The 25,059-nt window shown below is 37.6% G+C and overlaps 1 protein-coding gene across 1 annotated transcript in view; it reads left to right on the forward strand.

Annotated features, from left to right (window-relative positions):
- NDUFS4 (NADH:ubiquinone oxidoreductase subunit S4) overlaps positions 1–25,059 on the forward strand; it is a 47,881-nt gene that overhangs the window by 8,574 nt on the left and 14,248 nt on the right. Inside the window, exon 2 of the mRNA XM_035553674.1 lies at positions 14,786–14,864. Within this exon, the coding sequence (XP_035409567.1) occupies positions 14,786–14,864 (79 nt within the window). The remainder of the gene's footprint in view (positions 1–14,785; positions 14,865–25,059) is intronic.

The following is a 25,059-nucleotide window of genomic DNA, read 5'->3' on the forward strand; positions in this document are numbered from 1 at the left end:
GTAGTATTCAGAGAAAATTTGGAAATGAAAGATATTCTACCTCCTGCAGCAGCTATTGATTTTTATGCTATTGAGCAAATTGGCTGTTGTATACAAAATTGGCTGTTTTAAGAGAAAAGTTATTTGTATTGAAATGCTAAGCAGGGAAGATAAAGCCTATTATAAATAGTATTTAAAAAAAATGAGAACAAGTTTAAAAAAATCTTCTTTTATACTAACAGCTTCAGAATATTTTATAATCCACCAGAGCTTATTTTTATAGTTTCATCCATGTACATGTTTTCATTCTCACAACAATACAGTGGATTTTGATATGCTTTTTAAAATTTTTGTGAGAATTGGATTCTGAGTATGTCACAAACTACACATCCAAGCAGTTTTAAGATTACATGCATTATTGTTTCTAATGAAAATACTGTTAAGCTAGCAGGAGGCAAGCTGAAAATTTACCATTGCCTTCTTTATAATACGCATGTCCTAAGAAATTAATGGCATACTTTTGTCTGAGTTTTTAAGTGCAGTTGCTCCCTACTGCCCAGTATAAAAGTATGTTTAGGTACTATTTTATTAACAAGCCACTTTCAAGCAGCAGTAATCTGTGTAAGACTAAATCTTCCCTTGACCCGTGACTGATGTTGAGGAAGTAAATTAACTTCTGACTTGACTGGACAGACTGTAGGCAGCTCTAGAATGTGTGTGGGCAAACATTTCTTGCAGCTGTTTATTCTTGCAGTGTTAACATGAAACATCTCATGAACAGCTTCTTCTTATTTTTAAAACTCCCATTTAATGTATTTTATATAAAATATTTGAAGTCTGATCTTATTTGAATGTGTACAGTGCAAATATAATTATTCTGATATTGTCATTTGCTATAAATCTAATGAGGTAACGTCCTACTAATGTTAGTGAAGCCATAAAGTCCAAAACAAATTCTTGAGCCACAGAATAACTGTTTAATTCTTCATCTTTTCTGTGTATTTAAATAGTTTTAGTTAGAGATTTTTATGAATATTGTATCTGAATTCAGTAATCTTCATAAGTACCATTTTTTCTTTACAAAACTAGAGTTGTATTTTGTAGCTATTTAAAGACCCAACAATAAACAAGTGTCTTACTACCTTCAGTTAGAACTACTATATTTTAAATTAAGGAAAGAAACAGCTCTTCATGCAGTAGTTTTGACTGTTCTGTCATGTATTCAAGGCATATTTGTATGTGCTGCATAAGTTATCAAGGGGAATTCTGCAGCAGCGATGTTTTGTCATACGTCAATGTTGATTGTGCCTACCAGAGAAAGAGACAAATAATCTGAATGTTGTTGTCTGAACTGCAATTCAAGAATAAGGTTTGCATTTGAAGCACCAGTTTTGCCTTAAGGGTTTATTCCACTTAAGAATAGAGTGAGTAATAGCAAGGCTAGTAGTCTACTTTCAGGGTGCTAATAGCTACTCAGCTAGTAGGACTGTGAAAAGAGACTAGCAAAAGCAAAGAACAGTACCAGTGGAAGAGAATAGAGTCGATGTATAAATAAGAGTACAAGGAAACATATAAATATGGTAGCCAATAAAATTATTTTTATCTCAAAGGTGAATTCTCAAAAATTGATTGTAAGATGTGTTTACATTAATAGCTTTAAATGGAAAGAAAATGCAGTAAGATAATTTTGGAACAACAGTGCAGTCAGCCATTCTTTTAAAGCAGACTTCGTTTAAGGAACTTGACAGTTTCACATTACCCTTGTACCACAGCATAGTTTATCCCTCATCAGTAATTGTCTGAGGACTGCAAATGTTTGTATGGTATGCTGTAGAAGGAAGTACTTCTGTTTATGAACTAGAGCTATGTAATCACTACTTGCACTTAAGTGTAGAATAGCATTTGAAGTTCTGATGTGATAACTTCTGTAAAACTTAATTTGGAGACACTTACAGAGGCCACATAGGTTGCAGCCAACCATTTGTTTTAACCTAAGGATGGGTGGGTTTTGTAGAAGCTAATTAATCACGCTGGTTCCCACACAAAGAAAAAAATGTGTGGTTAGTATCTTTTGAGAAAGTGGTAAGATATAAGATTGGTCATTATAGAGAAACTAGATAAAAATTGTCCTTTGGTTTGACTGCAAAGTAATGAGGCTGAAAAACACATGCAAATATATTACATGCAGTTGATGAATCTGAATTTGATAGAAATTAATGGCTAGTAGGAAGCAGCAAAGTCTTCCCTTCTTGCCTGAAGGGAAGGCAAGTTGGAAAGCAAAGGTGATCTCAGCAAGAACAGGGCCCTCACTGACCAGGACACAGTCCTTCAGCATCTCAGCATGAGCAGAGCTAGGTGCAATTGATAAGTCTGTCAACAGTCCCAGACACAGCTAAGTGATAAAAGCCAGGTCCAGGGTCCATCCAGGGAGACCAGTCAGCAGCAAAAGGAGCCAGAGACCGGTTTGAAGACAAGCTACAATGTGTGTCTCAAGTCCATCCAGGCAACAGGCTAGAAACATGGTTGGAGCCATACTGCAGGTTTGGGGATTGAGGGATTGAGACAGGAGCCTAAATCAGGACTGGAGACTGGTACAGTTAATCCTGTCACTCAGGCAGGGAACGAAGACCCAGAGCTGAGCTTGAATGGAGCTTCTGGTGTTCACGGAGGCTGTGGGTGAAACTGACCAGAGTTACTACGGCCTGTTAGTGCCCTCAGGGCCCTGACACATGGTCTGGCAGCCTTGGTCTTCATGCTTTTAATGTTAGAGAGCAAGCTGACTTGAAAACTCAAATCATAATTATTCTGGCATATAAGATGGCACCATTGGTTTTCTTCTCCGCGTATAACTCAGTAGGCAAAGAGTTATTGAAGTATTATCATAGAATCAGAATAGTTTGGGTTGGAAGGGACATTAAGATCACCCAGTTCCCACCCCACCCCACACCCCCCAGCCATGGGGGTAGGTCTCATGAGAGCTGACAATAACAAATAACATATTTTTTCCACTCAGAGGTGTGTGGAATAGATGAGTTGGAATTATTTCAATGAAGGAATATGTACAGGCAGAAGAAGAAACAATGGGCTGTGGTTAATTAAGCCGTGTGGTATTGTGGAAAGTAGCAAAGGCAGATGATAATTGTGGAATGGTGACAGTTCGAGGAGGAATTGAGGACAATAGTTTGACCTCAGAAAGGAAATTGAAGAGTAAGGTGGCTGAGATGAGGTAAATTGGACAAAGCAAGGGTGAAATAAAATTATCCACAATGTTAACTAGATTATCCCATTGTCATCTAGAACAACTGCTGAGAGCATATAGTTCCGAAAGTGACCTTCTGTATGTCATGTTCCATTTGTGAGCCATTTGGCTGTGATGTTTATGAAGTACTACAAACAAAAATGAATAAACAGCTCTTGAATACATTTTTTTATAGCTGCCCAACAGCTGAGGCATACTAGCCACATAGATTCATTGACTTTTGTGAAATGTTATAAACTGTAGTTTTGCATTAGCACTTCAAGGGATTGATTCTCTTTTTTACTACAGTTCAATAGTTTACAGTTGAAATGTTTGGTGACAGTAAAATAAGAAAACTTGCCTTAATTTGTATGCTATATTTTGTAGATTGAGATTATCATAGGATTGTTAGAATATCTATTACATAAACCTGTGTGCTCAGTCAAATAGGAAGGCAAAATTAAGAGGACAGGGACAAAATACAAGACCACACTATGCCGTAAAACATTTTGAGTAAAGATTCTTGCATGTTTGCATTTTTTGTTTAGTTTTACATAATTAAAAGACTCTTGTTCGAAATGCGTAGTCTTCCCTAACACAGAGGTGGGCTGTGGAACATTAGTTTCATTCCTCACAGTTTTGGAATTAAACCCTTTGACTTTTGTTGTTCTTGCTATAAAGAGAGCACAGTTTTTAGTTAGTCTAGTTATGTGAATGCCTGAATGTGTATGTGTGGGGAGAAATTTGACATTTAGTAAGCACAAACAAAGCAAATATGTCACCTGCGTATTTTGTGTTTACTCCCAACAGAATTTTTTCCCTCTTCCTTCTTAACTTTATTAGGTTTTCTAACTAGATAACTTAAAATTCAATTGATACTTGATAATAAGCTGTGCAGCATTTCTAGTATTATTTGTCTTTCAGATAACTTGCCTACGGAAGGTTTCGTGGTCCTCAGCAAGCTGCGATTTTCAAATTGTGATCTGCAATGAAATTTCTAAGATTAGGTCTTATTCTTTAGACTAACATGTAATGGAATTGCTGATCAGCAGCTGTACAGGTGGTAACAGCTTAGAGCTCCTCTGCCACCTGACAGCAGATGGACATCTTATAAATTATATATTCTATTGCTGAAAAAGTAGTAGACAAAATCTCCTTTCTTTCCTAGTGAGTTTTGTGATTTCAACTACAAAAAATACGTAAATATTTTTGGGTCATTCTTAGCGTGTAAATCTCCTCTGTCAAAAGTGTTTCCAGTCTTTTCACCGCTGTTGGCTAGGATACTTTGAATTACGTGCATATAGGGATCTAAAAGCACTTGCATGACTTTGTTATGAAGTTTATTTGCAAACAAAGACTGAGTTTACATCCTAGAGGTTTGAGAAAACAGTCTGGTATCAGCCTGGGGCTGGCTCAGAGCTGTTTCAGGACTTAGAGCCCTTGTTTTCCTGGGTGCTGACATGAACTGGAGCAAGTGTGGATTTTTGCCCCAGATATTCCTCAGGTCAAGCAGTTTTCAATGTGTAAATGCTTGTGCCATGCACGTGCCACCTAGTTAATTCTGCTGTTTGGCAGTGCTCTGGAACATGGTAGAGACACTTGTGTAACTGCAGGAATAGTTTGAGCCTGCCTGTGCTTTCTGTCAGGCTTTTGCTGAGCCACAGGAAGGGCTGCACTGCTCTTCGCTGTGTTCCAGCTGGTGGCGGCTAACAGAACTGGCATTTGTCCTGGGGACTTCACTGGGGTGCCACAAGTGGCTATAATGGTGGGTCAGTATTGGGAACTGGAGCTGTGCTTGCATAGTGCTGCGGTTCAACTGGTGCCATGGCTGTCACTAGAATTTTTTTATCCATGGGGTAATTAAAGTAAAATCCCGAAGAACTAAAATCTGACTGTTTTCTTCTTAATAAAATATTTAGAAGTATTAGATTAATTCAATTTCCAAAAGTAAACCAACTTAATATTTTGCTTTGGTAATACACACTAAGTTACAAACCACAACTCGAATGCTAGAAGTTATTTTCTTGTTTATTCAGTACAGTTAGATGCCCAGTGCTTCTTCTCATAAATAGATTTTTCTAACAATAAAGTGCAATCAGTTCGTGCCCTGATTTCCAAACCCACACCAGAAATATATGTTTTTTCATATGACCTTCTATGTTTATGTTCTTATGCAGTATTTATATATTCCTATTTAAATTTTGGTCTTTTTTTTTGGTACATAATATAGAAATTTCAGTACTTTAGATTAAGTAAGTCAGTATTCATTCATTCAGAAACAGAACTTACAGTGTTTATAATTCAACATCATTTTGCAGGCAAAGTAAAAATTATGATGTGCCAATATTGTCTGAAAATGTAGCTATAAATGGGGAACTTGCTTCTCTTCCAAACCCAAAAGTTATTCGTGTGGGTTCATACTGCAAAATAGACCTTCAGTTCATACTGCAAAATAGACCTTCATGGTCTCCACATGGACTGTTTGGCATTATAAACTATCCCATATTGTATTTATGTTGGGATGTTGTAAAAATAATAAAAGAATCCTGGTAAAAAATAAAATATCAGTGACTCTGATAAGGCATTGTCACTTTAATTACAGTATTACAGTAGTAAATTTGCTACCAAGGAAGCACTATCCCACTGTATTTAAGTTCGTCTCTCACAAGTTTATAGGCTGTCTGTATAAAAATGCATTATATTGGGCCTGAATACCATGATCTGTACTGTATCTGACATCATGTAACAGGCAGTCATTGTCTGCATTTTACATGAACGAACATTATACTAATTTGTTTTTAGTCTACTTAATTGTAGCGTGTGACTAGGTTGGATGCTGTGGAAAGTTCTGAGTTGACAGTTTTTCCATGTTCTTGTTGAGAATTTCAAAGTTTTTAGGGTGGCTATATGCTGTGAAGCTTCTATTATTCCTCATAAATGCCTTACCATAAAAAAAAAAAGTTGCTTTTCTAAGAATGGTTATCTCATTTGTGCATCAAAGGATTCAGTTCCGCTTCTGCATATGTGCATCCTCTGGTGCTCTGGTCATTCATTATGAGAATACTTAAAACTCCATTTAGACTTAATTCTTAATGAGTGCTTTCATTTTTTATGAGGTGCACGAAGTTTTCTCTAGGACATTGTTTCATCTCTGTTGTGATCTGGTTACATGTGCCATGATACCTAGTTTTCTTTAATATATCTCCAGCAGTTGACCAAAAGGGGGTGCTAATAGATCAAACAGTCAGATGTGTTGCATGAAGAGGTTAAGGAGCCTTTTTTTCCTGCAACGAATTCAATCTTAAGTCCTAGATTAGTACAGGTAAATACAAGGTTTTTGCATCTGGGTGTCATATATAACATGCTAGTAGCAGTGTTGCTTTGTGGAAGGCAGATTCATGCGTTGAGAATATGGCTGCTTGTCACCTTTTGCTAGGCTTGTGGGACTTCCTTGTGACACTTCCTGGTGTTCTCTTCTGCAAGACTTCAATGTATTTTGCTGCGTATGTGGTTAAATAAACAAAAGCATATAAGTGTTAAACATCGGTTGTTGGCAGATAACTGAGAACTTCAAATTTGGTAATTTTTACAAGTTGACTGTAGATATCCAAAGTTACCGAGATAAATGTTTAATAAGCCAGATGCCTTAGTTTCCTTCATCCAAATATCACGGAAGACTTCTGTTTTTGACTGTTTGGTTTCTCCAGTTCAACAGAACTGGTTAATTAATGCCATCAACAGAGCAGTGACCTCTTAATTGTCAGAAGGGAGGAGAAGACATCCCTGAAAGCAAGGAACTCTGCTACCTCCTTATTCTATGGCACGATAAGATAGTTGAGAGACTAAAACCTGACATACATTGTGGTGAAGACTAAAGAATTTCAAATGGCTTCGTAATTGACCTCTCCATTTGTGAAGGTGAGATGCAGAACCTATTTGTGAAGGTGAGATGCAGAACCTATTTGTGACTTCACTGACTGTGGATGGAAAATAACCTTTTCTCATAGAAGATATGCATGTGGTTAGTTGATCACAGAATTTGTTTTTCCAAAATAAGTGAAACTTACATAATTTTTTGAATTCTGCAAATTCACATTTTCACTAGTATTCATCATTAATTCATTCACTGTTACTGAGCTAGTGTGTGAGTCTTTTTACAAGTATTTAACAAGAAAACCATTTAGTGTACTTTATGCCAATTGTCTATGTTTCTACTCTTTCTATTGAGTATAAAATAACTTTGAATTTACTGTGGGACTCTAAAACAATAAGTTGCAGCCATAACCCAGTCTGGATGTAATGTTCCAGCCTGTAACGCCATTCTCAAGAACAGTGCATTATGAAAGAAAAAGTGGCCTTAGCTTTTTTTTTAAACTCCTAACACCAAAACCCAGAAATGTCATAACATGTATTGTTTTATACCAGATCTTAAAGCTGAGTTCATGCTGTGCTGGGCCATGATTAAACTCATGCTTTTTTTTTTTTTTTTTAAAAAGTATTATAGTTATTTTTAAGGGAAATGCAGAAAGTAATATAATAAAATGATAATAAATGGTAGGATTAAATGATAATTTTAGAATTGATTGTGCAGGATCATATAGATCAATTTTAAGGAATTTAAATGCCCAACACAGTACTCTGGGGGGTGGGAAGGGAGAAAATACCACTTTTGTAATTGTAAACCAAATGACATTTTGAATTGTTTTGTTTTTTTTTTTGAGCAAAAGAACTTGCTATAGGTTCATTCCAAGTTAGTCATGTTTGTGGAAAGACAAATATACATTGTTTGTGTGACAGACTAATGTGTAAAGAACAAAAAAGGTATCTTCCATTAAGACAATGGCTAGGAGATTTAAGAGAGAAAGTATCCTTGGGGAGAAGGGAGATGGTGCTAGATGCATCTTAACCAGCTGTAGCCAGTCCTCTTTAATGGCAGAAATAAAAACTTAGAGACTAGGAGACCTTGGTTTGCTACAATCCACGAAGCTGCAGAGTTGATTAGCTGCATAATGAGCATGTGAGAAAGTACCAGGAAGATTATAGAGGACATGAGTGATTTTTTGATAAAATATTAATTTTAATTCTAAGTCATTTTGAGTTTTTTTTGTTTCTTTTGTTTTAAAAGACTAATTATTCTATTAAAAGTCACACCTCTATTTGTGGCAAGGTCATGGGTCACATCCTCCCAGAAATTGTACTAAAGTACATGGAAAATAAGGAGGTGATTGGTGACAGCCAACATGGCTTCACTAAAGGCAGATCGTGCCTGACAAATCTGGTAGCTTTCTATGATGGTGTTACAGCATTGGTGGATGGGGGGAGAGCATCTGACATAATCTATAAGGATTTGTGCAAAGTATTTGACGCTGTCCTCCCTGATATCCTTGGCTCTAAATGGGAGAGACGTGGATTTGACAGATGGACAATGGTGGGTAAGGAATTGGCTGGATGGTTGCACTCAAGAGTTGCAGTCAACAGCTCAGTGTTCAATAATGAGATTAGTAATGAGTGGTGTTCATCAGGGGTTGGTATTGGGACCAGTGCTGTTTAGCATCTTTGTTGGTGACATGAACAGTGGGATCGAGTGCACCCTTAGTGAAATTGCCAATGACACCAAGCTTTGTGGTGCAGTTGAGACGCGGGAGGGAAGGGATACCGTCCAGAGGGACCTGGGCAAGCTTAAGAGGTGGTCCTGTGCAAACCTCATGGAGTTTAATGAGGCCAAGTTCAAGGTCCTGGGTCAGGGTGATCTGAACCACCAATACAGGTTGGGTGGAGAATGGATTGAGAGCAGCCCTAAGGAGAAGGACCTGGGCGTGTTGGTTGATGAGAAGCTTGATGTGAGCCAGCAATGTGCGCTTGCAGCCCAGAAAGCCAACCATATCCTGGGCTGCATCAAAAGAAGCATGGCCAGCAGTGTGAGGGTGGTGATTCTCCCCCTCTGCTCTGCTCTCATGATACCCCACCTGGAGTCCTGCGTTCAGCTCTGGTGCCCCAACACGAGAAGGACATGGATCAAGTCCTGAGGGGGGCCATGAGGATGGTCTGAGGGCTGGAGCACCTCTCCTACAAAGACAGGCTGAGGGAGTTGGTTTTTTTTTTTCAGCCTGAAGAAGAGAAGGCTCTGGGAAGACCTTACAGCAGCCTTCCAGTACCTAAAAGGGGCCTACAGGAAAGCTGGGAAGGGACTCTTATTTGGGAGTGGTGTGATAGGACAAAGAATCATGACTTTAAGTGAAAGGAGGGGAGATTTAGATTAGATAGAAGGAAGAAAATTTTTTTTACTAATAGAGTGGAGCAGGTTGCCCAGAGAAGTTGTGGATGCCCCATCCCTAGAAGTGTTCAAGGCCAGGTTGGATGGGGCTTTGAGCAACCTGGTTTAGTGGGAGGTGTCCCTGCCCACAGAAGGGGGATTGGAATTAGATGGTTTTTAAGGTCCCTTCCAAAGCAAACCATTTTGGGATTCTATGAAACCAGGCTTTTGCATTTAAAAGCTTGTTTGTTCATCAGTATCTCACTGTAAGAAAAATGCTTGGGCAGATTCACAGTGGATCTGGCCAGCTTGGAATCTCATCACACTTTTTATTAGATAGTTAAGTTTGAAGGTAGTTTGATCTGTATTTTGAATAGGAGATGAATTAGCCTGGAAGATAGCAGGGTTTATTGTTGCTATATCTAAAACTTCCTGCAGAGTTTCTGAACTTTAGAATTAAATTGTTGGTCTGTTTATTTAAAATATTTTGTTTATGGTAATTTTAAAACAGAGCTTGGTTTGTCATGGAATGGTAAAAAATGGGACTCTAAGATACCAGCACGGGAAAAAAAAAAAAGCATAAGCAGTCAAGAAAGGCATGATGTTGTAACGTGAAGCCATTTTGCTTAGAAAGAGAAAGGAGGAAAGTAGATTACTGTTTCAGAGGTCAAAGAAAGGAGAATCGTATGAGAATGGAACAGTAAAAAGTATATTTTATACTTTTGCAATTCGGTCTGTTACAAAAAGCCACCTAAAGTTCCGTGGTGTATGTGGGCAGAGGCAAGTAGTAATTGGGAATTTTGTGTGAGTTACTTTATTGTTGGGGACAGAATAAAAGGTTGAAACAGAGTAGTCACCTAAGTGATTTAGATTTTATATTCATTTAATTTGAAGGTTAAATAAGTGTTGTCAAGATTAAGGGGAGATATGAGTGATGAAATGATATTTCTTGTCGTGGGAGTTTGAAAAGAAAAGATTGCGTGAAAGAGGTTTGTTTCATGGTTATCTCCTCAGTTAAGTTAGGACTTGAAAGTGCTCTAAGTTTGTGTCACTAAATGGGGAGGAGCTGTTGACTCCAGTGGGGGTAGAGAGGCCTTGCAGAGGGATCTTGACCAATTAGAGGGCTGGGCAATCACCAATATGAAATTTTAACAAGAGTACATGCCAGATTCTGTACCTGGGAAGAGGCAAGCCTTGCTATATGTACAGACTGAGGGATGAGAGGCTGGAGAGCAGCTCTGTGGAAAGGGGTCTAGGTTGACAGCAAGTTGAACACAACCCTTGCAGCCAGGAGGGCCAGTCATACCCGAGGGTGCATCAGGCACAGCATGGCTAGCCAGTCGAGGGAGGGGATTGTCCCGCTCTGCTCTGTGCTGCTGCTGCCTCACCTCCAGCACTGTGTGCAGTTTATGGCACCACGATATAAAAAGGGCATTAGACTATTAGAGAGTGTCCAAGGGAGGGCTACAAACATGGCAAAGGGTCTACATGGCAAGATGCATGAGGAACAGCCGAGGTCCTTTGGTTTGTTCAGCCCAGAGCGGAACAGGCTGAGGGGAGGCCTCATGGCGGGCTGGAGCTCCCTCACGAGGGGAGCAGAGAGGCAGGTGCTGAGCTCTGCTCTCTGGGGCCAGTGACAGGACCTGAGGGAACGGCATGGAGCTGGGACAGGGGAGGGTCAGGCTGGGTGTTAGGTAAAGGTTCTGCACCCAGAGGGTGGTCGGGCACTGGGACAGGCTCCCCAGGGCAGTGGTCACAGCACTGAGTTGCTGGAGTTCAGGAAGTGTTTGGACAACGCTCTCAGACACAAGGTCTGATTTTTGGGTGGTCCTGTGCAGAGCCAGGAGTGGGACTTGATGATCCTTGTGGGTCTCCTTCAAGCTCAGGGTATTCTGTGATTTTGTGATTAAGTGTCTGACACTAGGGACAAACATGCAATGAATGAAACTTGTTGAAAATGAAACAAGTGCTCTGGGAATCAAGTAACGCTTTCTATTAACTTTGGAATAGTAATATTTCAGATCACATGATATTTCAAAGTTGTTGGTACATAGGAAAGCTCCAGGGTACTTTCGTATGAGAGATGCAACAAATGGCAGTGTCAATAGTCTGTCATCATTAAAGCAAAGCTGGTATTTTGTGTAGTCTTACACAGAGAGATCTCCATGGACTCCAGCTCCAGATTCTTAGTCTAGTCCAAATGCCCATTTACAACAAGTTTTCAAACATGGAGTACTTACAGAAAGTTCCAACTCACTGTAATCTGGGGCTGGGCAGAAGTCTGCATATTTAAGGGAACAAGGTTGCAAATTCCAGTGGCAGGTGGGCTTTTTCAAAAATTGTGCAGTCAAGTGAAGTGGCCTTTGAAAAATGATGAAGAGTAGCAGAAATTGACTTAGGCTAGTAAACTGTCTGTCTGCTTTTGAAGAAGAAGAGCTAAAACATCTCAGAGAGCCTTCCAATTCATCCCATCTGACAGACACCTTGTGCAAATAAATTAGTTCCTTCTGTATGCAGTTTTGCCCACCTTTAATCTGATGGGATTTTTACCAGTATCAGTTCTTTCCTGTTAACGTTTATTTTTTTCTAAAAAGACAGAAATTTTCAAAATGAACAATCACCTGAATAATAAGGATATCAGGCGACATAATGCTGAGTGGAAATAAGTTTGGAAGGGCATGGCATGAAATACATTAAATTTTGTTCAAATTGCATCTACATTACAAGGATAATGTGTGATTCTGATCAGCCTAGTTACTCTAGTCTTGGCTTACATAAACCCTTCACGTGTTCATCAGACCTTTTCACAGAGCAAGGTTCTGAGAACTTCTTGATTTATATCAGATTTTCTGTTCAGAAAGGACCAATTTGATTGTATGGGCTAATATTCTTTGGCCGTATATTTAATAACGTAGTGAATACCATATCACACAGTGCTCTAGAATAACCGTGGAATACTATTTTGATACTAAAATGCCTGGGAGGAAGAAACTTATTTTCCTATCACAGTGTTTTGCCTTGTTTAATGTGTGCTTTCAGCTGCTTTCCACTGGAACTTGTGTAATACTCCTGTTCGAGAAACTTTTAGGATAGCTTCAAATTGGGCACGATTTTGAAGAAGGATCATCTAAAAGCGTCTTCATAGTATATTGCAGTTATCGTTGTATCCTGTTCACATGACATACTTGTTCGATATGTGCAAATTAAAAAATGACAGCTGTGTTGTTCTCTGAAACAGAGCTTTTGAGCTAACAGAGTAGTTATCATTTAGATGTGAAATTCTTGTATTCCCTGGCTTCTCCCAAAACTACTACTTCAAAGTACCCTTGCAGGCAAATTTTGTCATTTCAAATGTGCGTCTGTCCATACCAGAAAGTAGGGTGTTCTACAAACTTTGTGCTTTGAGTTCGTTTTTCTTGACATGGAGGCTTTCTGTTGTTGCTATTTTCAAATCAAAGATAATTTAGTAGCATGTATTCTGTGTTAGAGGTATAGATTGGTGGGAATCTGCATTTGAAATATTACTGGACTGAACTTTGTTCCATTTGCGTAGATCTGTAAGATTTTTGTGGCTTACTTGATAGTCACTGATTTTAAATTTCCTTCTAGTGTAGGTTTTACCTCTTCAAAACTTTACCATGCCAGCATTGTCTGAAAATTGAATGCTCATTTAGTTAATGTGTTAAATCCAGTACAGCTATTCTTTTGTTATGTGGAATTATGAGTGGCTTTTTCCAAGAGATCAACTTAATATCTTCAAATGTGGCACGGAGGGACATGGTTTAGGGATGGGACACAGATGTGGGGACGCTGAGGGACATGGTTTAGTGATAGGACTTAGTAGTTCTGGTTGATGGTTAGACTTGGTAATCTTGAAGGTCTTTTCCAACCTAGCTCATTCTGTGGTTGTATGAGTCTATGAAGTGCATTTTCACCAGAATCCACAAAAATTGGAGAGGGATTTAAGACTAGAAGATGTGGGTGGATGCATGCATTATAGGGACTTTTCCCCTGGCTACACCTTCTGTGTTCTGATTGGGTTAATAAAATGCTATGTAAAGTACACTGTTGTAATTCTTCGGGTTTTGAATGACTTCATGCAAGTTACCTCATCCCAATATGCCCTTCAAATTACTGAATGTGAACTGGGCAAAGTGGGGGGCGTTGAACTTTGATAGTGGTGCAGATTTTTTAGTGTCTTGGAACTCTGCTTTAAAAGCTGTGGAGTTTTTTTGTGGAGGCAGTTGTGGATGGTTTCCTCAAAAGAGAGGTAAATGTTATCAGTAGTGTTAACTTACTAGAAGTACAGTTGTAAGCATCCCATAGACAAAATCTCAAAAGTTCATTTGCATTTGCAGGTATGTCTTGTTTCCCAAGTCTGGTAATCTGAAGAATAGTTGAAACTGAAGTGGCTTAGCCCCTCTTACTGTTCAGTTATTTGTATTCTTGCACTATTGTGCCTTATTTGTTTAAAGTGACCTTAATTAAATGTGAAGCACACTACTAGCTCAGAGAACTGTGCTTTCTGGCTTGTTTCACTTGCTGTTGAAGTATTTTGCCAAAAGATGATTTGCACTCAAAAGGCCTTATCCTGACATCAGTGACATAATGCAAATTGATGACAAATTTTGTTTCTCAATTCAGTGATGGGGGATTGGGTTCCATATTTCCATCTTCACTTTGCAGGTTTAGCAATTATGCAGAAGGATTAATCATATTTCTTGGAAGCTAATAAGCTGGCCCATACCGATTCAGGAGTGCAGCAAAATAGTTGTGAGCTTTGCCCACTTAGAGATTAAAAAATGGTGTTTGAATTATCAGCTTAATGTTTTCGTGCTGTTTATTGTTTTTTCCTTTAAAAAAAAAAAGGTTAATTTCTGTTGTTGAAGCCTAGAACTGGAGCTTTCCCATTACAAATACGTTTAAGATTTTTTTCCTCTGATGCCATCATTTTAAGGATCAGAGTTCCAGAATGCTTGCAGCAGCCTTGTATTTTTCTGTCTGTTCGTGACAAACCAGCTACTGTACATTCATATAGAGCAGTACAGTCCTTGCCACTGGCAGTCTCTCTGTGACAGAGAGCCTGTAGGCTGACATAAAGTGCAGCCTGTTGTGAACTGCTAAGTGGGAGTCTGCCAAAAACTCAGCAGACAGAACTAATTGGGGAGAAAAAGGATTTTTGTGCCCTCATCTCTCTCTCTTCCATTTTTTTTTACAAGACGGATATTGTTAAAGTAACTTGTTTATGTAAGATTTGTCTGCCTCTATTTTCTCATTGCATGAATCATTTTTTAACTTCAAGTCTTGCACCGCAGGTCACTGAGCACTTCCACATGGCGGCTGGCACAGAACCAAACTCGAGACACGCAACTCATCACAGTTGATGAAAAAGTGGTAAGGGTTTTCTACTGCATACTGCTATGATACAGCCTTCAGGGTTATTTCTGCACAATAGGCATTCAGTATGGTATTCTCCGCTCTTCTAGGAAAGCCATACAAATGTGAACTACAAAGCAAAAATCCTTCATACATTTTTAAAAAGGCAGCATTAGTAAAACAAGTATGTGAAGGAAATAAGGCATTCCAAGTATTAAGCAATATAAAATGATGAGTACCTTGTTTATTATTGTATTGTGGTCAAGGACTAGTATGAGCTGTAATTTATAACAAATTTGCTGTTTTTGAAATCTGGATATTCTTCTGTGTAGTGAAATCATACAGGATTTGCCAGCTTCCTAAAATTATCTTCATTAGGACCCATATTACTAAAGAGAGTGTGTAAAGAAGCATGCAAGGTTATTGTTACTATGTACATATACTCTAGCTTTTGAATATGCATGAAGGTTAGATTACAACTAGGAACAAATGCATGACATTCTTCTGCTAATCAGTAGCAGATCAGAAATTTGGCAATCTTTTCTTGTAAGTTCTTCCATAATGTGTGGTCTGTTACTCTAGATGCAACCTGACACTTATGTTTACATTATTCAATAGTATAATTTTTGTAAGACTTCTGGAGGGAATGCGTCACAGCAAAAGCATGCTTTTCATTGGTTTTCATACTGCTTTTGAATCTTCAAGAAAAAAAAAATCCCATCATATGTACCAGACAGTTCATATTTATCTGCTCTCTTGTATCCCTGAAGCTATGTTAACTACTTACGAACAAGAGGAAATATTTGGGATTTGTATTTATAAATTGAATATTTGTAATGATAACTACGAGTGGAGACAGCTCAACTTTAACAGATTATTAGGAAAAAATGCGCCTATTATAGCAACTCTTTAGGGCTTTTATTTCTAATGTTTTCTAGTACAGATATAGAGAGATTTTTTTTTTTTACCTGCCTGTGCATTCGGCTTTTTTATATACTTTTTTTTTTTAATTTAAAAATTAGTAACATCATGTCAGGTTCACAAATAAGGGAAGAAAAATAATACTGTATTTCAGTGAGGGTGGTTATTTGCTTACATAATTTCATAATTTGGAATTCAGGAAATTTCATTAGATGTTCATGAGTCACTATGTAAACAAGATGCACCAAGTCAATAGACCTACATTTCCCTAAACATATTATGAGTTGTGTTTGTGTATTGTAGCACTGTTCTTTAAAACTGAAAAAAATCTAAATAACATTTTTTTAATGCCTTAATTTACCGTCACATTTCCCTAACATAACCTCAGGTGATAGATAGATACATGGGTCTGAAAGAGGCTGCAGTGCAAAGACAGACCCGCAAAATAAATACTCTCCTATCTTCCGTTTTGTATTTAAATGTACATTATTCTAAGTCAGGGTTTTTCATTTCCCTGTCCGTCTAACTATGAAAGTTTATCCTTTCAGTTGAGTTAGTGATACTAATTCGAAATACAACTGTTCTGTTCTCTCAGTGCTAGTGTAAATGAATCATAAATGAGGTGGCTATTTCTAATGTCATTATGTGTTCTCATCAAGTTGAAGGCACTCTTAACATAGTTGTTGGTTTGTTTTTTTTTTCAGATCTGATACTAGCAGCCGTTGAATCATTTTGCTCAATACTACTGTTTGTTTGTCAGCTTTTGGTACATATAAACTAAATGATCTTTTTATCCTCAGTTCTTTCCAGCATTAAGTTAAATGTCAGACTGAATATTATTTTCCTACAGTATTGTGCATGTAGGCACGCATTCTAGATGCACAAATCCTTTCCTCCAGACTCTTGTGGGGCCTGAAACAAAATGATGTCAAATTAGAATAACATTTATAAGGTTTAATTTTGTATATTTAGATATAGTCTGACATCAACTTACAGGTGGCTTTTCTGTGCACATCAGAAAGGAGCAGCAAGAACAGGTGGAAAATGGGTTGGGGTTATCCATTTGCTGTATTCCTTTTGTAACTCTGATTTTGAAACTGAACTCCTCCATGAGTAGATGCTTGCAAGGTAACAGAGTAACACTGTGGTTATTAAAAGAGTCTAATTGCCTGTTGTAATTGAGTTCCCTGTACTTCTGTGGGCCTTGTATTCCTACATGTGCATACACTTGCTAGAACTTGATCAATGTGGATTCCTTTGAATTACCTTGAGTCCTGTTTGAATCTGAAAGTATTGAAACATTCCTTGTCTTGGTAAACGCAAATGAAATTGGAGGAGGAAGAGTATCATAACACTGAATTATTAAGCAGTAGTCAGTTGCCTTCTTGCTGCAGCCCAGCATGTGTTGAATACAACAGAAAAATGAGCTCTAATGAAATAGTGGAAAATGAACGTGGTCTAAAAGCTATATTGTGGATATCAGAAGAAAATGGGACTTTTAAATGTAAAAGGAGTTAAATGCTCCGCTTATATATAACTAATCCAAGAAGTGATGTTTTTGTCACAATTATTAGTCGTTTTCTGTGAATGTTGAGTAAAATATATTTTATGGAGAGTTAAATCCAAAGAAAGTAATACAAATTGAACAAAGCTAAACAAAAATACAGTTCTTGCATCATATTTTGAATCTCTGGCCACCGATTAGGTCATGTTCCAAGAGTATGGACAAATAGCTGGGTGAAAAGTAGTCTCTCAAGACCCTGCTTGTGTTAGGAAATTTGGGCTATAGAGGACAAAGGCTGCTGGCAGCAAATCTCCCTCAGGTAATGTTACAAACAGCTTAACTGTTTGTGTGTATGGAGTAACTTAATGTCCATGATCATGACATCAGGCTTTGGTGGTTTTGCCTAAAATTGGGATTTAAACTGTTCAAAATTACCATGATTTGTTTCAGTCATTATAATTACGGTGCATCAATACTATTGGTTTTAGCTAGAAGAAGTCCAGCATGTGTGCTTTAAGCAGGCTCCTAGTCAGCACAGGTGACACTGCATTGTGGTTGTCTAGTGTGGAGTTTCTAGAGGCTAGACACACTCATGGAAGTAGCTGTCTACATAGGGAAGGTGCCATAGCAAATTCCTCCCAAATATTTGCCACTAAAAGAACTTTTCTGTAATGGTTAAGTGATACCAGTATTGCATTAGTATTTCAAAATTAGACTATATCTAAATATACAAATTAGTATTTCAAAATTAGGGCAGAAGGTATCTTATGCATCTCAAAATTAGGATATTCCACCGGTAACATATATGCAGTGACTCAAAGCAAAAATGAACGTAAGCACAGTTGTAGAGTTTGGTCACTGGGGAGATGCTAGAAACATTGTGGAACAGTGGTTAAGGATCAGCTATTAGTTGCAGCCGTCTCACAGATGTTTTTATTCTGCATTAGGCCAAGATGAAGTAGGATGGGTTGCTACACAGAGTTAAGCATTTGAGAGCAGTACTATCAAGTGCAATTGACATGGTACTAAAGTGATTTTTGCAGCATTCGGGAACATGTAGGCTATATCACAGGCATGGCAGGCTAACTGCAATAATGCTATTGACACTTCAGCTGCTGTCCTGAAACTGTTAAATTTTGTCAATACTGTTAATTAAGCTTTTTTCAGCAGTGGTTCAGAAGTCTCAGTTCTGAAAATTAGCAGAGGGACAGTTTTCTTCTGATTGTAGACAAACTTGCATGTAGCTGTCATCGACAATACCTTGCATGCTGCAGTGTATGTTGAATTTGGCACAGAAAAGTCTGACCCTTTTTAGGAGATGAGCAGTTCATATTTTTCAGATCATGTTCACGATTAGCAGTCAGTGCTGCATCCTGCAGCAGCCTAGGCCAAAACTGTTTAGTAACTATTGTGAAATGAGGATCAAGAGTCTTAGCAGCTTCCTCTTGGCTGTCCATAGGTAACAACAGTTAGTGTTTACTATGGGATAATCCAGGAGTAGCAGTATTAGTAGGGTTCTCGGAATACAAACCTCTTTGGGGAAAAAAGGTATGCATGGACTTTCAATAACTAGTTGAGGAAATACTCCAGTCCATTTTTTCTACAAGACTGCAATATTAGCAAACATCACACGGTGTTTTCAGGATTGAGTCATAGTTTGTTCACCTTCATCCAAATCCCAGTTTTGGCGAGGCTTGGGACGTAGTGAAATTGTATGATCTCAGTTTGAAGAGTGAAGTGTGGACTATATGTATATTATAATAAACAGGGATAATACTGCAGCTCAAAATAAAATATACAAACAAGTGAAAAATAGCCTGGAATGATGAAACTTATTTGGATATCAACCTGATAGTCTACAGTGCTGTGAAACAAAGGACACAGTAAATCAAGCTTTAACATGCTTTTTGAAGTGTGATTGTTCCTATCAGCCTTTCCCAAGAACCGAGAGTATATAATATACTGCACTCTGAAAAACAAGGCAGTAATGTATCATAAGGTTACGTGCAAGACAGTGAGACATTGCATTTGAAGACTGCTTATAGGAGCTGTTTTTGCAACTCAGTGAAAAGAAATACTTGGCAAAGCATCCATTTATTAAAGACAGGCTTACTAGATTTCCTTTTCTTGAAACTACTATTCAGCCAAGAATTCTCCAAGCATTACCACTGTGTTAGATAATAAGGATATCATGGATGTTCTATGTTTTGGTTTTCCAAAATTCTGTTAACCCCTTGTGGGTGATTCCTTGAGGGTTAGTTCAAGCTGTTCATAAAGCATTTTAACAGGATGAAAGAATTTAGAATAATCTTTTCTTCATTTAATCCACTCTAACTGCAATATTTATTCAACTGGTTACCATAAAGAATTCAGTTTAGGATAGCGTTCCTCTTTAGATGAGGAATGTAACTTCAAAAAATTTTGTGTGCCTTATACTTTGGCCAAAATGGCCTTGTGTATGTCCCGTGGCTTGAAGAGGTACTTTATACCATCACAGTTGTGTCACGTAAGCAGGTGGCCAGGTTATTTGAATTCTGTATTGTACTCAGGATTCAGGGTAGATGAAAAGTGGTTTGGTGCTGGTATAGAAAATGTTTAGTGCAGTGTGTTTTGTCTTGTTTCACTTCATATTCAGTGCTTTGTGCTTAGATTACATTTAGTCATCTGTAGCTGTGATGTCTGACACTTGAATGGTATTAGTTGCCAGTGCAGAAGATGTTTAAGATATTAAGTCACGTTCTAGAAGTACTTCAAAATTAAATGAATTTTTTCAATACAAATGAAATATTCAAAATTTTAAGTGTTTGCAAGTAAAAATACATATCCATCTACTTGAATTGTGTCTAATTTAAGTGTGAACTTAGGCTGAGTTAAATACTTTAACACTTTTACTCTTTTTAGAATCACTAATCGTTTGTGTGTGTGCATTTTTTACTGGAAAACATAATCTTTAAAAACATTTTTCTATTTCCTTTTTTTCTTCAGTGAAGATTAACAAATTCTGCCCTGGGGAGAAAAAGACTGTCTTGGATGACTTTGTCAAGCTGTTGATATGATGCTTAATATTTAAAGGTTTTAATGGTTTGGGGAATGGTGATAATCTTTCTCACTTCACGTACACTGTGCTGGTCTGTCTACCAGAGCACTGTTTATTTCTAAACAGTGATACTCAGTTTAAATGACATGTCAGTTTCTTTTGTAGTTTTGACTGGTGGTTGCATTTGGTCTTTAGTACAGTACAAGCTCAGGTGTAAGGTGTGTGTGTGGAGCTACAGATTATCTAGCCATTTACACATTTTCAGCAGTGCTAATTCAGTATGTTTTGTAATTAAGTAATTGGAATATCCTATCTTAGTTCAGCCTGTACTGCTTGCTACAACTTGTTTTTGTAAGCAATTGTAGTTTGATGAAGCTTGCAGTGGTTTGGAAAACCTGGTTGGGTGAATACTGATAGACAGCTTTCTGTAAGAATGGCTGCAAGCAACAAGTTACTCCACAAGATGAAGAAGCCTCCTGTTACCTCTGAATGGTTATAGAAACTACATAAATTGTCCTCACATTTAGCCTCTTTTAAGAGCTTTTAAATAAACTGAAGCTTAGCATGTATATATATATTTTTTTAAATACAGAAAACTTTACATTTTGCACATGGCCTTGAACCTAGTGTGAAGTGCTGCATAGTTTTATCAATGAGCTGCAGTTGCACCCTTATCCCTGTATAGGTTTGTTTAGTTTTAGGATAGGGTAGATGATTTGGATTTCTTCCTCTGAGAGCCTTTTCTTCTGGTGGATGGTAGCGCTGTCTCTGCTGGGTATTGGAAGGAGGAGTGACTGAGATTGAGCTTACACAACCTCCTAACATCTCGAGTGTCTGTTTTGTCTGGACTTCCTTCATGCAGCATTCTTGTGCAAAAATTTCAAGGCTTTAGTCTGGGAGCACTGGGTCAAAGAATATGTCTGCTTGAAGAGTATGCAGGAGATTTTTTTGTTTCATTACACAGTATTTTATTTTCTATCAAGGAATACTTGTTCTGAAGTGCTTGCTACGATGGCTGTTCAGAAAAATAAAAGGAGTATATTATGTTTAGTTTGTCTGGTTTCCAAGGGGTTATTCAACATGCAAATACTTGTTTGGTTTTGTAAGTCTAAATATGCAAGCACTGTTTCTAATCTGCTAGAAAGAATAAAAGTAAGCTGTTGATACAGTCTAGTAATCAAGAGGAGTAAGAAGTAACTTCAGTTTTGGAGCTGTTTTGTTTAGTAGTTTTGCTTTTTAAAGACTAGGTCATATTTTCATGTTCTCATAAACAATGCCATTACCCTGGCCTTGTCTAGAATGCTTAAGTTAGTATCCCCTGTTATTGAATATTTCTGTAGATGACGTGAATTCTTTTTGTCTTGTGAGGAATAGTGAATAAACAAGTCCTTGTAGAGACCTTGTTTTTCTGTCCACTAAAATGTCTCTTTCCTCATTTGTGTAGTAAATCCAAATTTAGATAGGTAAGACACACATTCTGCTTACTCTCTGAGAAAATTCTGTGTACAGACTTGAAAGCGGTTTCTAGTCTTGAAGTTCTAGCTGAATTGTTTTATTAGTCAGAAAGAAAAAGCTTTCCTTGTCTGGAAGGGAAAGTTGCAGCCCAGTAATCCCATAAGATTGGGCATGCTGCAGAAGAGCTTGGTGCTTTTTAACTACTACCCATTTCTATTCAGACGATCAATGATGAAATGGAAACTGATGTTCTTCCAGTTCTTCACAGCTTGTTGTGTGCCTTTGAATTACTTTAGGGGTTGCTTTCTCAAATCAGGAATGTTAAACTGTGTTAAGTGAGGACATGGACCATGGAGAGAGCAACTGATATTCAGACCACAGAGTTTTTTAGTTCTTGTCTTGTGAAGTCTTGCATGCACTGTAGGGAAGTTCTCAATCTCTTGTTTGGTCTTGACATACTCAAGTGCTATTCATTCCATAAAGCCTAGCCATTTATTTTTTTGTGTAAAGGAAAATCTTTGCTTGATGGGGAAATAACTTTCATCCTGTTAACTATGAGCTTGAACACTAGGTTAAGAAATGGGAAGAGCATGAGCTATTATGAATTTGTACCAAGTGCTGACTGAAAAAACACTGACAAAGGCATACTGAACGAATGCAGTATTTTTTTTGAGATGTTATAATTATGTCACAAATGACAAAAAAAAAAGGGGGGGGGGGGATATGAAGAGCAATTCCTGTTAGCAGCGTATGAAAATTGGATAATTTTTCCTTTACAGACTCATTTTATATATGTTATGAAATATTTATGTGAAAAAATAGATAACATTATTTTCTATATAGGCCAACATCATCGTCGTCATCAATCGTGTATTTGAAAGGTTTCATCGAGTAGCATGTTAACCAGGCACAACTTTTTTAAATATAGTTTTATTCTTTATTCTTCTGTTTTTTATTCTTTCGTAAGTGACCACATTTTTGCCACCATGCCTACTCCATTTGAAAGCATTCTTGGGTCAAATAATTCCAGCTGTCTAAGTCAGAAGTTGAATATCATCTTCTGTAATGTCTGTTTCCAAAACAATTTCTTACTATTTTATCATTGTTTAGTAAACATAGTAGTGCATTGTAGTCTCCTTTGTTTTTTTTTTTCCCACAGTAATAGAAAACTGAAAAGGAAGGCTGTAGTCAATCAAGTTGAATTACTGAATTTGAATACCTAGTTTTTTATTTTCATGACAGGTTTCTCTATTGTATTAGAATGTACAAGACCATGATTTCTGTCCTGTAAGTAACCTTTAAGGCCAAGTATGTAAAAGCCAAAGCACAAATTACAGCGACAAACGTCTAGATAGAGCAAGCTAAAAATAGCTTGTAAAATAACACTAATACATTCTATTTGTGATTCTGCTTTTTACAGAGAGATTGTAGAAAGCTTCCATTTTAGCCATATAGGTAAATTTAAAGAAATAGCTTTTGTCCAGTGGAATTCAGCCATGTATTTATGGATTATGATTAACCAGTTGAGGCCTCATGAACCTACTAGGGAATAATGAATGTGTTACTGTTAGAAAAGATCCTCCTAAAACACATCGAAGGCTTAAAAGCTGTGTGCACTAATTAACAAAATACAGTGAACATTTAAGCTGCTAATAGCCGCAGCATCCCTGCTGCATAGACCTTCAGTATGCTAACACTGCATAACAGTTCTCTATTGTGCATCTCTTTAACGAGGGTAACTGTGTCTCTTCTTTTCTTGCTTCACTACCTGCTGTGTATGGAAATCGTGTACGCTATTTAGCACCCGCTTTTAAGTCCATGCATATTACATAGAAGAATTGCATCTTGCATTAGGGTAAGGGACAGCTTTTAATAGTCTTGCTTCCTTGTAACTTCTTAAATGCAACTTCTCTTCTAAAAAGCATGCACCGGCAATATCTTGCTCTAAATTTGCATTTCTTGGGGTTTTGTGCTTTCTGTTTTTCTCCCGTGTGCCTCATCCCACTTGATACTTTGTGACAAAGATCTGTTACAGAAATCACTTTAATTATAAAGGAGATGTAAAGAATAGAGAACATGCATCACAATGGAGGCAGGCATCGGTTTACATGAACTCAGGATTTCAGGATATTGTTCTTAGTAGCAGACCATGCACTACTGTGACAGTATTGTCAAATTAAATTTGAAAATGCTACTTTTTGCTCCCCCATCCCCCCCTTTGATGAAGATTTTTTTTAATAAAAAGCCTAAATAGCTTGTAAAATTTTAACCCTTCAAGTTAAACAGCGTTCTACAATTACCACTAAGGACAGAATAAATAGGTAGTTGGGAGGTGAAAGGGAAAGAACACTGGAATGCACAATAGTGGAGTTCTTTAAAAATATTGTAGCATTCTGTGCTCTAGCTACCGGTTTAGGGAGATTAATGGCTAATTAAACTGAATCCACAGTAGCTGTTTTATATACTGTAGTGATGATGTTACTTACAACTTCATCATAAGAAATCTTATTAGAGTTATCAGGTCTTAAAATCTGGTCATGCATCCAAATTTGAACTCAACAGCTCAGGTCTCTGCTGTCTAGATTATGAATTGTCTCAATAAAAGCACAGGTGTTCTGCTTCGCTGCAGCAATTGCACAGCTTATACATAAGTAGTGTCCCAGTTCACTGTCAGCCTCTGAATGCTGTGTTCCCTCGAGTCTTTTGCAGCTTGAACTGTGTAGCTTTTCCACAAATCTGGAGAAGGCACACTGACCACACATCTTACACATATTAGATAGACCCTGTCCCCTCCAAAGGCTGGAGATGATAAAACAAGTGGTGTCAGTATCAGGGGGCTCTACCAGGGCCTTATTTGGAAAATTTCTTAATGTGAGGTTTTGTAAGGTTTTCAGATGGGCCCAGAGCTGGTCAGAACTGTTCATTTTCTCATTTGTGACAGAATTTCTAGAAAATGGTAACTTTATGAAATATACTTAGGTCATATGCGTATGATTTATTTTGTAAATACATACACATAAGTACAGGTAACTTTTAATGAATGTTAAAAATAAGGACTTCACTAAAATAGCATCAGAAACACACAAAAAGTACAGAAATTATTCCTAATGTCACTGAGCTGCTGACTGGTGATTTGGCTGTCCATTATCAAAACTACTACTTATACACTGGAAGCTTTTTTAAATGCAGGTAAACTAAAAGTGCCTCTCCTTTTATTTGAAGGTTTATGGTCTAAAAACTCCACTGTTCTCTTATTTTTTGCTCTTATATTAATCTGAGGAGTGACTGTAGAAACA

This window comes from Cygnus atratus, chromosome Z (assembly GCF_013377495.2).
Source record: "Cygnus atratus isolate AKBS03 ecotype Queensland, Australia chromosome Z, CAtr_DNAZoo_HiC_assembly, whole genome shotgun sequence".
Lineage (NCBI taxonomy): Eukaryota > Metazoa > Chordata > Aves > Anseriformes > Anatidae > Cygnus > Cygnus atratus.